General features: G+C 39.3%; 1 protein-coding gene across 2 annotated transcripts in view; it reads right to left on the reverse strand.

Annotated features, from left to right (window-relative positions):
- The window catches only part of TRPA1 (transient receptor potential cation channel subfamily A member 1), a 56,030-nt gene extending 48,442 nt beyond the window's left edge, over nucleotides 1–7,588 (reverse strand). For both annotated transcript variants that reach the window (XM_047842532.1, XM_047842531.1), the window contains exons 1-2: nucleotides 7,162–7,588; nucleotides 1,381–1,540 (exon numbers count right to left, since the gene is read on the reverse strand). In XM_047842532.1, the coding sequence (XP_047698488.1) occupies nucleotides 1,381–1,540; nucleotides 7,162–7,272 (271 nt within the window). In that variant the 5' untranslated portion in view covers nucleotides 7,273–7,588. The remainder of the gene's footprint in view (nucleotides 1–1,380; nucleotides 1,541–7,161) is intronic.
- Between the last annotated feature and the right edge of the window lie 7,195 nt (nucleotides 7,589–14,783).

Genomic DNA, 14,783 nt, shown 5'->3' on the forward strand with positions numbered 1-14,783 from the left:
CTGCCATCTGATCCTCGGTATTTGTGCTCTACCCTTAGCTACCTTTGCGGGCAATTTCATGGCCTCCTAAAGGATCTCCATGCACTTCCACAGCCTCATTGGCCCTGTGGGGGCAGCTCCCTTCCTTCTAGAGTTCTAGTCTACTAGAACACTAGCTATTAATCTACTAATCTACTGGACATTTTCAAGTAGCTGTCCTCTGGGCCTTTCAGACTCAGTATGACCAAACCAAATTCACTATTCCTCACATCTTACTCTGAGTTTTCTTCTGTTGTTTCTTTATTTTTTTTTAACGTTTATTTTTGAGAGGGAGAGAGACAGAGAAAGAGACACAGTGCGAATGGGGGAGGAGCAGAGACAGAGGGAGACACAGAATCTGAAGCAGGCTCCAGGCTCCAAGCCATCAGCACAGAGCCCAACACGGGGCTTGAACCTGTGAACTGCGAGATGACCTGAGTCAAAGTTGTATGCTCAAGAGACTGAGCCACCCAGGCGCCCCTGTTTTTTTTTCATATGCCTTCTTTTCTGGATAGCTATACTATCAGCCTCATCTCCTAAATTAGGAATCTCAAAGTCAGTTCAACCACTTGCCACTTTCTCTTCACGTCAAATCTCTTATCAAGCACTGCCTGCTCTACATGCAAAAGAGCTCTTGATTCTTTCTTTTCCCTATTCCAATCTCAAAACCCTGGTGGACTCTCACCTTTTCTTTGCTACTAAGGTAGCTTTCTCATTGGGCTTCCACTTCCAATCTATCTTCTACAATATTGATAGAATCATCTTAAATAATGAAGGTCTTATCATAACATCTCACTGCTTAAATCTCTGTGGCATCCCCCTTCCTCGTTACAGTTGAGTTTCTCCAACAAGACGGTGTATGCACAAGGCTGAGCTAGGGGACGATGTTCCATCTTCTTGGAGTCTCAATTTTATTTAATGATATGAAATTTAAGTGCAGAATGACCTCAATGGAAATAATAGAGAAGAATACATAAACTGCATCTGAAGGAAATCTGTTCCTGTTGTACAGCATCCCAGGTATCTGTACCATCCTTTGCAGTATTTCAGTGGAAATATATATTCTTTTTTTTGAGAGAGAGAGTGTACGTGAGTGGGAAAGGGGGGGGAGGGGGAGTGGGAAAGGGGGGGGGAGGGGGAGGGGGAGGGAGAGAATCTCAAGCAGGCTCCACATTCAGCATGGACCTCAGTGGAAACATTTGAGGAACACTGGCCCAAAGGGCAAACCACACTCCTGAGTAAGATATTCAGGTCCCTTATAATCTGGAACTAATATGCCCTTCAAAACTACCTCATACCACTCTTTCCAATGAATCTAATGGATGATGGACTTATGTAGCACTTATTATAACATTTTGGCACCTTCAAAAGAGGAGTCATTGATGATCATCCCCATCAGCTGCACTTGACCTTCTTCTGCAGCATGGTGCAAAGGGGATGCGTTCACATCATCATATTTGCTTAACTTCTTTCGTTTCTTCATCAAGTTGTTAAATCTACATGTACTTCCTTCAAAAACCACCTGGAAGCATACAAAAAATTGTTACCTCCAACAAGTATATATAAAACTCAATACAGATTAACTGTTAAACGGTTACTATCATCCAAAACTATTTATCATGCTTATGATAAAATATTTTTTAAAGAACACAAAATGCACACAGACATATAGAAGGTACAAGCAAATGCTTGAAAAGTTTTGAAGTAACTGTAAGGGATATGATCTAAGAAATACTAAGTATAGTCAAAATACAGAGAAGTTTTCTTTGTCAGGTGAAAATGTACTTAAAGCATGGGGGATTTTGGTTAGATAAAAAGATTTTCATGAATGCAAGGATCAAGTCATGTAACTTACATGGTCAGTACCCTAAAACAGCTGCCCACTCACCACCCTGGGATTAAGTAATTCCTCCTCTTCTGACTACTGGAATCCTGCACGAGGCCAATTCAGGTCAGGTTCACCTCCTCATTGTTCTCTGCACACTGGAAATGCCAGCATTTCTGTGCACTTACTTAGGACCAGATGTCAGGACACTGAGAGGTGACACAATTTACCCAAAGGCACGCTAAATGGCAAAGTGAGAACTTGAACCGGAGACGCATGGAATATATATTTTGGCTGACTGGCGAATGTTGGAAAAACCAACATACAGTAGAAAGTAAAGCCGAGGTGAAAACCATCATCACAGAATGAACTCTGATACAGTAAATGCTTTAATCATAAACCATAAGAACAGACTTTGTAGAGTAAGCTCAGTAAGCTTTTGGCACAGTTGATGTTGTCACTGGCCTATAAAAGTGTAACTCCAAGCACACGCTCACTTCCACTGATGCCAAGGGAGGAGTGTGAGCTTTTATGAATACCTGTTTTTCTTTAACACTCTTTTCTTCCTGTTTTTTAAATTATTTATTATGATCGGACTGAGGATGATTTATCATAATCATAATTCTTCCTTGTAAAGTTTGTGGGGACAGCATTGACATTCTGCTTTTGATTCTCACAAGATATGAAAAATTCCCAAACAGAACCTTTTCTAGAAAATCTCATGGCCTAAACAGACTAAGGTAACTAAAAACTAATCTTCAAAAATAATTTCATTTGATGTTATTAGTGTTACTCTAGCAAACAAAATTTTTTAAAAGCCTTCATGTGATAAACTTGTTTCTATTATCCTGCCTTGCATTATTTAAATTTTCATAAATACTTCAGATCAAAAAGTATATTCCATTTTTCTAAAAGTTAATTAATGTATCCTCTCTTACTACCTGTATTAGCTGACAATCTAGTTCCCTATTCAACTACTGGAGAATTCTTAGTATTGGTTTTATATAGAAAATTAAGAATTTTCAAAATAATTATACTCATTTACAAATTATCCTTCAATTGACTGATAAGAGATTTATTCAAAGTTGCTTCTAGAATTCTCCCTTATATTTGAAAGTGAGTACTAGGTATGATCCATAAATATGAATGACATACCTTATTCTATTGCTAACATTTTTATATTACTTAGATACGATGGTATTGATTACATACCAATTTGGAGACACTGGAAATTGCACTGGATTAGGTATTTTGATATTTGCTTGCCAAAGCCAAATTGCAGATTTTGGCCCCCAAATAAGGCTGTAGCCAAACCCTGGCATGTCCCTGAATGGTATACAAGTGTTCTACCAGAAGCTAACCTCTTCTAGCCCCACGCTGTGCTGTGTTCATGGGGGACTTAGCGAGAGTTAAACCAGGCTGTCTACCAGAGTGAAGTGTGCCCTTCTCTCTCTTGTTTCGAATCCAATGCCCTCCTTAATTCTCCCTCCTCCTTGAGGCCTTCATGAGAAATACAAGATGCTATTCTCTAGCCTGGCCTTGCTTTGTCTCTCAAAAGTGCCCAATAACAGGCCACAGGACATATGGGGACATTACAGCACTGACAGTTGCTGGAATGTGTGCTATGGATTCCCATTTTTTCCTCCATTTTTAAAAAATTTCTGATACAGAAAATATTGGTGGCTCTAACCCCAAAACAAGCATTCTTTGGAATCTTCAATTTTAAGTTTAAAGGGATTCTAAGACAAAAAAACAGTTTGAAAAACACTCGTTAGTTCTTTCCTCACACTGTCTGTACTGAATGTGTACCACACATTTGGATACTTATTTTCTGTGATACTTTCTACATGTAAATAAGTATGCCAGAAAGAGACAGTGGAGGAAGGAAGGAAATAAGACCCAGAGCTCTTATAGAGCAGCAGGTGGGGCCAAATGGACCATTATCCACTGCAGAATTTCCCCCAGACTACCTTTTTAAAAAGCAATGTGGAAAATTAATGGAACCTCATTCCATTGCTATGGTAATATATGTACTAAAATTATTTCTCAATGGCCCTTTCAGCTTTGCAAATATGTGACCAAATAAGACATTTGTCTGATTTTTTTCTGAAGATATTTCTTAATATTTCATCACATGAACCAAAAGCAAAACGTTTTATAATAGTCCAGGAAACCACTGTAGAATAAGTACTTCCTGAGAATGCTGAAACCTTCTTCAAACAGATGATCCAGGTACTTGCTTTAATTCTGTCTTTAGCAATGACTAGTCACATTTGACACACATGAAAGAAAATGAAGTGTTAAAGTACTTATTTTATTGAGAGAGAGAGAGCAGTGGAGAGGGGGAGAAAGAATCTTAAGCAGGGTCCATGCTCAGTGGAGCCCAACGTGGGGCTCAATCCCCTAACCCAGGGATCATGACGTGAGCTGAAATCAAGAGTCAGGTGCTCAATCAACTGAGCCACCCAGGTGTGCTGTACCTAATGCATTTTAAAACATAGTAAATAAACATGGAGCATATTAGCATTCACTCATCAAATGTCAGGCTGAAATAAATAAAACAAAATCCCTTAAAATTTTGAACTTTGGGTTTTGCTCTGTTATCATGGAATAGTACCAGAGAAATCACTTTTCCAGGACAGTCCTTTAAATACATTGTATCACTTTTCAACTACTAAATTCTATGTAAGCTACACATAATTTTAGTGGATGAAGGATAGAATAGCATCCAACCATTTCCAAATTTACAGATTCAGTTATAAATTTAAAATGAATTTCTTACAGAAATAAGTGAATTCTCAATGTCTCACCCAGCAAAGGCAGGTTTGTCTAATTCCATTTGGAAGTATTTTAGCCACTGAATTTGATGTTCTTCCAGTGATAATAAAGGGATTACACTGCCCACCCCACGGTGCCAGAAAGAACAATTCACAGGTCTGCTCAGCGATGTGCGGTCAACACAAACCCAATTACACACTCTGAGAACAAGTACTAAGTTCAGACACTCACAAAGTACTGCTGAATTCACAATGACAAAAGAGCATCTAAGTACTTTATATAAGCTCATCAGATGTGCTCAACAGTCTGAATTCAGTACATGATATGTTAAGGCAGGCTTTGAAGAGACTGCTTAAAGAAAGTTCTGCAAGTAAGCCAACGAGGTCATTTAGAGAAAATTATTATACATTCAATATAGTTTTTTATGGTCACAAAGTTACTTCAGATTCTTTTGATTTCTGAACTATATGACTAGCTATGGAACATGATGGACTAGATCACTTTTAAAGAAGTTAATTCTAAGCCCTTTAAAACAGAGATATCAAATACATTTGTTCTAGGTTGCCTCAGTGAAATACATACAAACAGTAATGGAGTAAAAAAGAGGGAACCTAGGTGAAAGACTGTAGCAAATGAAGGGTCAAATGCTAATGTATTAATTCTCTTGAAAGAAAGTCATGAAAAAAGCTAAAAGCATCAGATGGTTCTTTTTTCACATTTCTCATCTTGTAAAGTTTCTCCCATCCTTTGATTTTGTTAGTACTCCTGAAATAGTCGGTCTATGCTGGAGAAAATATACACCATATCTTTTTAATAAGGGAATCCTTGGAGTAAGAACTCTCCACAGTATTACACGTACTTATTTGTAATTAGTCTCACCACTGACATTTCTACAGAATGATCTGGAATTATTGTACATAATACATAAATCCCTCAAACTACAAGCTCTATTGTGGCTTCTAAAAGTCTTAAATAACCTAAATGGCTCCACTTGACTTAGGCAATAAAACTAAAGACAGTTAAATAAAAACCATGAAGAAAATGAAGTTTGAGACTTTGTGCTGCAGAAAACCTCCCGTAAATATCTAAGACAAAACCACATTGGTAAGTGAAGGATCTCGGATCCGATTTTTGAAATGTAAAATTGTCTTCCATTCCATAATATTCATTCCAAAGACATTATCCTAGTGCTTGAAATCAACTCGAGAGCTCAGGTCTTTGGGTTAACCCTATAGATGCCGGTTAATACTCTAATACTAAGGAGGAGGAAAAAAGTCAGTGTTTAATCTGGAGGTGCAAACAGAGTCACCTTGGGAAGTCTGGTTTGTCAGTTTATGTGACTTACTACACGTGCCTGACTTACATGATTGGCAGCAGTGCCAATCTGGTGATTTCAATCAAAATTAAAGCTCTTGGGGCACCTGTGTGGCCCAGTCGGTTAAGCGTCTGACTTCCAGCTCAGGTCATGCCTTTGAGCCCCTTGTGCTGACAGCTCAGAGCCTGGCGCCTGCTTCGAATGTTTCTCCTCGCCTCTCTCTGCCCCTGCCCGTCTCGCACTGTCTGTCTCTCTCTCTCAAAAATCAATAAACTTTTTTTTTTTAATTAAAGCTCTTGATCCTGCTGGGACTTTCACATACATGCATATTCACTAAATGTACTGACAAAAGAAACTGCATCTACACTCAGACACAATCTCACCTGTGATGCAAAACAAAAACCCTGTCCACTCTTGCTGGACCAATGAATGACAAATTCATACAAGAGACTACTATAAAGCTGCAGAATAAGAGTGAAGTACACCTCCAGGTGCTGAACTTTAAAGTATTCTAAAATATAACATAGTAAGTCACGGGCGTGTATTTGTGCAACCCGCGTCTCCCTCCCCGTGCGCTCTGGAAAATACACAAGGAACTGTTAACATGGATTCCACCGTGGAAAGGGATTCCAGGTGGGGCACGGGAGACACACTTGGGACGTTTTAACGCTTAAAAAGAGACCCTTCTTCCCGCCGACCACGTGAAGACAGCTAGGGGCGGGTTTGCAGAGCCCCCAACAGCCTCGGCGCTCAGACTGCGCCCTGCCTCTCCGGACGTCAGGGTGTCCCGGGAACCGTGCAAACAAAAGAAACCCGTCCTAGCCCTCGGGGTCTCGCGAAGACCACCTACCCAGCGTCCAATGGCCTCCTCTTTCACAGTCCTTCCCGAAGCCCCCACTCCCTGGAGGAACTCGCCAGTCCCGCCATGTTCGGTACTTTGGGCTAAGTCCCCGAAGCCGCAGGTGCCCGCCCGTGAGCAAAGGCGGGCCGCGCAAACCAGCGGACAAACACAAAGGACCCGGCAGGCTGCGGGGGCGCCTCGCTAACGCGCCCCTCGGAGGCCCCAGTGCACCCCACACACAGCCTGAAACCCGCCCGCCCACCTCGCGGCGCTCGGCACCCTCGGGTCCCGGGGCAGCCGGCTGGGAAACCTTAGCGCAGAGTTCAGCAGAGCCGCCCCCGCCCGTGCTCCGGACCCGTCCCCACCGCCCAGCGCCTAGGGTACCTTCAGCGAGTCCTTGCGGCCGTCCATGCCGTTCTCCACGCCCTGGTAGACTGCGCCCTGGGGCTCCTGCTTACCCCCAGGGCTCAGCATCTTCCTCAGGCTGCGCCTCATCGACCGCACCCCGTCGCCACCTGCGCGAGCTGCTCCCCACGTGCGCGAGCACCTGCGGCGAGAGATTGTGGGGAGGCGGCCGGAGGCCGAGAGAACTTCTGGAAGGGGTTCTTCGGCCCCGGGGCCGCTTGCAGCGCAGGAAGCAGGAGGCACACCGGGAAGAGGCAGGGACACAGACCTCTTGTCCGCGCGCGGCGAAGGGGTGGCCGCGCCGAGACTGTCCCCCGCTCGTCGCTTCGAGCCCAGAGCACGCACGACTCGCCTGTCCGACCTGCGACCGCGGCAACGCACCCCCTAAGTCATGGTGTCAGTCCAGTGTGGATCCAAGGAATCTGGAATCTTTTATAATAAAAACAGTAAGAACCGCCCACCCGCACAACCGGGGAGAGGGGCGGGGGAAGGAAGGGAGGCGGGGGTGGGGGTGGGGGGTGATAGTTGGGAATGAGAGAATAACTGGGTACATTGGGAAGATTTTTAATTTTTAGGATGCACCCCCCCCCCCCAAAGCTTCTGAGGTTGTTTCTCGTTTCATTTTAGAAGTCTAGCTCTTTGACTTGGAAATAAGGTTTTTAGAAAAGCGTCTCTTTCCAAAAAAAAAAAAAAAAATGAGGGACTAAATCCTAGCACTGGTTTGAGCAACTAGATCAGGTCTCTTAGCACCTCAGGTTCCTTTTCCTGTGGATCGCAATGCTTATCTCATGATTTGGTGTTTCACAATGGCTGAAAAAGTTACTTGTTAGGTTAAAGGTAAATCCTATCGACTCCTGTGAGCTGTTTACCCTCAGCTTTGTTTGAAAGGTTTATCTTCACGGGCCTGCACTGCATTTGTTAATCAAGGGCATGGGTGTAAATTGTGGGGTGGTAGGGTCTCCTCTCAATTGCAGAGGCCACTTCTCTTAATGTTCATTCAGTGGAGCCTCTGAAACTGTTGCAGTGATGTTTAGGCTACAAGGTTAGAAAGAAAAACAAAAAACTTCTTTCCAAAACTGATTAGCTTTGCACAGGACAGCACTTAGCTTTGGCGGTCTCTTGTCTGGACAATCTGTGTGCTCCTTTAAGGCCCTTGATTGTCATATTCACCTGGGAATCTCCAGCACCTGTCACACGTGGCTCCAGGACCTGGCCATAGATCCTACACTAAATAAAGATTTGTGGACCACTTGGCATAGGGGCCACACTGGGTTGAACTTAAGGGCAGGTAACCTAGCATGGTGATATTCTGGAACTATGAAGCCCTCGCCCTCAGTCTATCAAGAGATATTGCAAGTTGTTATCAATTTCACCTGTGAAGTGGAATGCTTTAGGGTAATATTGAAGTTCTCACCATGTATCAGTTTGCCATCTACCAGTTGATGGACATTGGATTGTTTCTAATTTTTGTCTATTGTAAATAATGCTGCTATGAAATTGTTCATGCACATCTTTTTGTGGACATGTAAATTTTCATTTCTCTTGGTTAAATACCTAGTAGTGAATTGCTGGGTCGTATGATAAGTTCAGCTTTGTATGAAATTTCCAAACTGTTTTTCCAGTGGCTGTGCCATTTTACGTGCCCACGAGCGCAGTGTGAGGTTTCCAGTTTCTCCATATCCTCACCAAATCTTGGTATCAGCAGTCTTTTTGATTTTAATCAGTCTAGTGTGTATAGAGTGGTATCTCCTTGTGGCTTTAATTGGCATTTCCCTAATGACTAATGATGTCTGCGTTTTTCATTCCTCATTAACCGCTCATATGTCTTAACGGAGTGCTTATTACTTAGCTTTTTTTAAATTGAGTTGTCTTCTGAGTATTGAGTTGTAATAGTTCTTTATTCTGAATACAAGTTTTGTATCAGATAAATGATCCACAAATATTTTCTCAGAGTCTGTGGCTTTTCTTTATTTTCTTATTGGTGTCTTCTGAAAAGCAAAACTTTTAATGTTGATAAAAAGTCTAATTTATTAGTATAGATTGTGCTTTGGGTTTCATATAAAGCAATTTTTGCCTATGTTAAGGTTAAAAAGAAGGCTTATGGTTTTGGTCTCTTACGTAGATTCATTTTGAGTTACTTTTTGCATATGGTGTGAGGTAGAGGTCTAAGTTTATTTTTATTGCATATGGATATTCAAATGTTACCATTTGTTAAAAAAACAACTATGCTTTCTTCACAATTGCCTTGGAACCTTCATCAAAAATCAATTGGCCATAAAATATGGGTTTGTTTCCGGACTTGGTATGCTATCCCACTCATCAGTAGGTAGGTCTCTGTGTAAGTCAGTACCACACAGTCTTGATTTTGTAGCTTCCTGGTAATTTGGAAATCAGATAGTATAAATCCTCCAAATTGGTCTTTTTCCAATTAACTGTAATAACTTTATTCTGGATTTCTTAGAAATTTATACATATAAGATCGTATTTTTTGCTGTAAGGACAGTTGGCTTCTTTCGTTCCGAACTGTGTGTCTTTAACTTTTTTTTCTCCACTGTCATGCACTGGCTAGAAGTTCTAGGGCATTGTTGAATAGAAGTCCAGAGAGTGGACATCTTGCCTTTTTCCCAGTCTTAGGGGAAATGTATTCCCCTTCACCACTGAGTATGATGTTAAATTAGAGTTTTCTTGGTTACCTATTAGCAGATTGAGGAACATATCTTCCATGATTACTTTAAGAGTTTTTAATCATGAGAGGGTGTTAAATTTTGGCTGATGCTTTCTCTACAACTATTGAGGAGATTATGTGCTTTTCCTCATTTATTCTCTTACGTTAATTGATTTTCTAATGTTAAATCAACTTTTTTTTTTTAATGTTTATTCACCCTTGAGAGACAGAGAGACAGAACATGAGAGAAGTAGAGAGAGCGAGGCCCAGAATCTGAAGCAGGTTCCAGGCTCTGAGCTGTCAACACAGAGTCTGATGTGGGGCTCAAACTCACGGACTAGACCGTGAGATCGTGACCTGAGTCGAAGTCGGATGTTTCACCTGCGCCACCCAGGCACCCCAAATCAACCTTCTACATGTTGCTGAATTCAGTTTGCTAATCTTTTGTTAAAGATTTTGGTGTTTATATCCATGAAGAGTATTGGTCTTTAGTTTTTCTTTTGTCTAATGTCTCTGTGTGGCTTTGGTAGCAGTGTAAATAGTGGCCTCACTGATAGGGTTGAGAAATGTTCCCTTCTATTTTCTGAAGTTGTATATATAGCATAGGTATTATTTCTTTCTAAAATGCCTGATAGAAGTCACCAGTACAGCCTGGTGAATTGGGTTGTCTGGGCTTTTGGCTTTTTTCTGGGAATATATTTAATTACCAATTCACTTTTCTTTTATAGGTCTTTTCTGAATTTATATTTTTCTTCAGTAAATTTAGGTAATTTGTGCCTTTCAAGAAATTTGTTTGTCTGAGTTGTCTATTTATTGACATAGAGTTATTCATAAGATTCCCTTAGAATCCTTTAAATTCTTGTAGGGTCTATAACAGTGTCCTTTCTTTCATTCCTGATTTTGGTAATTTGTGTCATCCCTCTTCCTGAGCTAATAGTTTATCAGGTTTCTTGATATCAAAGAACCAATTTTTAATTTTATTGGTTTTCTCCATTGTTTTTCTACTTTAGGTTTCATTGTTTTCAGTGTTTCTTCTCTCTCATTTTTCTTTCTAGTTATTTTGGGTTTCATTTTTCTTTCCAGTCTTTTTCTTTCTAGTTATTTTGGGTTTTATTCTACTTTCTCTACATCCCTGGTGTGTAACCTTAGGTTATTGATTTTAGATCTTTCTTCCTCCTAACATAAGCATTTAAAGCTATGTGATGCTTTCTAAACATTGCATTAATGGCATCTCATAAACTTTGATTTGTTGTGTTTTCATTTGTAGTTTCTTCTTTTACTCACAGGTTATTTTTGGGAGTATAATGTTTAATTTCCAACTATGTGGGGTTTCCCCACATTTCTTTCAGTTGTTGAATTCTAGTCCAATCTGGTTGTGGTCAGGGAACACACTTTTTATGATTTTGATCTAAATTCAAATATAGACTTGTTCAAACATGTTTTATGGCTTCCATGTGGTCTATCCTGGAGATTGTTACTTAAAAGAATGAGTATTTTGCTCTGATTTGGTCAAGTTTCTGAATATGTTATTAGATCCAGTTAATAGTGTTGTTCAAGTCTTCTGTATTCTTAGTGGTTTTCTATCCTTCTATTAGTTACTGAGAGGGGAGTATTAGAATTTTCAATTATAACTTAAATTGTCTATTCTCTTCTGTTCAGGATGTACTTCATTTTGGGGGAGGGAGCCTGTGTTCTTAGATGCATGTGTATTTATAGTTGTCACTTCTATATTTTTCCTTTATTGTAATGAGATTTCTTTGTATTTAGTAGTATTTCTTGTTTAAAGTCTATTTCAAGTCTATTTTGTCTGAGATCATTACTCCAGATATCTTATATTTGCTTCTTCCATGGTAAATCTTTTTCCATTCTTTTACTTTTAACTTGTTTGTGTTAAACAGTTAAAGACTGTGTCTTTAAAGTCCATTTCTACATAGAGCATAGAGTTAGATATTACTCTGATCTGGCTTGATGTCTCTGCCTTTTAATTAGTGTTTAGTCATTGACTTTTAATGTAATTGTTGCTGTGATACTGCTATTTTGATATTTGTTTTTCATGTCTCATGTCTTTTTCTGCCATGTTCCTTCTTTACTGCCTTCTTTTGTGTTCAACAATTCTTTTAGCAAACCATTCTCATTTATTGGTAGGTTTTTGTTTTTTAAACATTTTTTTAAGTTTATTTATTTTGAGGGGGGCAGGACAGGGAGAGTAGGGGAGGGGCAGAGAGAGAGGGAGAGAGAGAATCCCAAGAGGCTTCATGCTGTCAGCACAGAGCCTGCTGCAAGGCTCAATCTCAGAAACCGTGAGATCATGACCTGAGCCAAAATCAAGAGCTTAATCAATTCAGTTACCCAGGCGCAACTGTTAGTAGGTTTTAAAATAAGTTATTTTTTTATGTTACGCACTCCAAAGTCCCAGGACTCATTTCTTCCTGTAGATTTTGAGTTACTATCTGGTGTCATTTCTTTTCAACCTCAAGGACTTTCTGTAATATTTTTGGTAAGGCAAGTCTGCTTGAAAACTGCTGGATGGAGAACTTTTGTTTGACAGGTGTGTTTTTAAGGACTTTGAATATTATTATACTGCCTTCTGACTTCCACTGTTTCTGATGAGAAGTCATCATAATATGATATTGTTGTTACTCACTTAAACTTAAGGTTTTTGTTAATCTCAAAAGTTAATGATTATAACTTCTCCATTTATGATAAAGTAAGCTAGCATGCTTGCATTTCTCTTCTTCCTGATTATCTCTTCTATCTGTATTAATACAACCAGTATTTTAGGTTGATTTTTAAGAAATTAAAAGGTAAATTTTAATTTAAAGGTAAATTTCTTAAAGGTAAATTTATAAGGTATTTAGACAAGTATAAATTGTATTGTTATTACACTTTATTTTGCCATTTCTCAAAATCTTTATTCTTTTTCTTGAATTCATATAATTTATTTTGGAATCCACATGTAAGTAATTCTTTTAGACCAACTATGTTGGTGGTAGAATTTCTAGTCCTTGCATGTCCAACACTCTCCTTATTTTGGCTCCCTATTAGATAGCAGTTTAAATGGATACGAAACACTTTCAAAGTCATTTTCCCTTAGAAAGTTGAAGACTTTATTGCTCCCTTTCCATCATCCATTTTTGCAGATAAAGTGTATTATGTCAATCTGTTTCTTATTTCTTTCTTGGTACTTTATTTCATTTCTTTCTCTGAAAACTTTAAGATTTTTATTCTGAAATTTTACCATCATGCAATCCAGTGGTGATCTTCTGTTGTTTGCCTGTTCTGTATTCTGTGGTCACTTTTAATCTAGTGATTATCTCTCTTGGACTCTGGGAAATTTTCTTTTATTTTGTTTATTATCATTATTTATTTTTACATAGGTTAAGCATCTTTTCATACCAAGTAATAGAAGAATGCAATCAGAAGTGGCTTAACCCAAACTAGAATTAATTGTTCCCCAAACTAAAAAGGCCTGTGGTAGAACTAGCTTCAGACCCAGATGGATCGGGAACTCAATGTCATCAAAGCTGTTCTCTTTTTTCATCAAGAGCAAGAAATTTCTTCACTTCTTTGAAGGCTCACCTACAGTATCTCCTGGCTGAAATCTTTCATATACATCCATGGCTTTCATCAGTGAATTTTCTACCAGCCCTACAAAATTTCCTGATGTACTGCTGGCTCTAATTAGGTTACAAATCAATATCTTAATCAGTCACCATATCCAGAAAAAACTATGATCTGATTATTCAGGTCTGAGTTACATGCCCTTCAATAAAGTCATACTTGGGAGTCAATGAATTGCATGGACTGAGAATGGGGAAAGGATAATTGCCATCACCCTGAGATCAACTGGAGTAAAATTGGCAAAAGAAGGGGGAATTGATGGTATCTATTTCCAGCTGAATTTATAGATGTTTATATACCTTCATTCTGTTTGATTTTTCTGGTTACATATTAAAATTTCCTGATCCATTTTCCTTGTACCTTAAGCTGTCATATATATACATATATATATGTACATATATATATGTATATATACATATATATATGTACATATATATATGTATATATACATATATATATATGCATTTGTGTGTGTGTGTGTGTAATTTCTTTTTCCCTTTATACTCTATCATGGGAAAATTCTTTGACTTGATCTTCCACTTCACTATTTTGCTCTCTAGTAATGTCTATAATTCAAGTATTTTTTTTAATTTTATGAAGAAATTTTTATTTCAAAATCTCTGGTTAAGTCTCTGTAAATGTAATATATTGTCACATTTTTATTTTATTTTATTAAGTCCTGATCTCCTTTTCTCTTTACAATAGTGTTCATTTCCTTCAAATGTTGAGTAATCCCTATTTGCTCATTTTTGTGTTTGGTACCTCTATGCCTCTGCCTCTGCTATTCAAGGTCAGTCTCTGGTGATTGTGTGGTAGAGACCAGATGTCCTGTTGGGAGGGATGCAGTGTCCCTCAACTTCCCTTCTGGGTGGAGCAGCTGTCTCCCCTTTAGATCATTGCTCTGCCTCCAGGGTCCCATGCCCACACTGTACTTTCACTGATGGGCAAACACAATTGTGTCCACTGCCTACCACAAATCAGAGAGGGGAGAGGTGCTGACTAGCCTCACTCGGATGGTTTCTCCCTCATTAACAACCACTGTGAGGCATGCTTGAAGACCACCTCTTTTTATGCTGTGGCCTGTGGTTCCCCCACCCTCAATCTTCTCATCACAGCATACTTTTGCTTATGCTTGTGTTTTCCTTTATTCATATCTCTATAGATCTGATCCTGCCCACCTTCCACCTTTCTAGAATTCTTTAACATTTCTAGACTATAGGTGGCATTGTTTTTTGTTTCCTACCTTTGTATTTACTCCTTACTTTTTATTTTTATTTATTTTTATTTTTTGAGCCTTTATTGCAAAAGGTCTGTT

Source organism: Prionailurus viverrinus, chromosome F2 (genome assembly GCF_022837055.1).
Source record: "Prionailurus viverrinus isolate Anna chromosome F2, UM_Priviv_1.0, whole genome shotgun sequence".
Taxonomy (NCBI): Eukaryota; Metazoa; Chordata; class Mammalia; order Carnivora; family Felidae; genus Prionailurus; species Prionailurus viverrinus.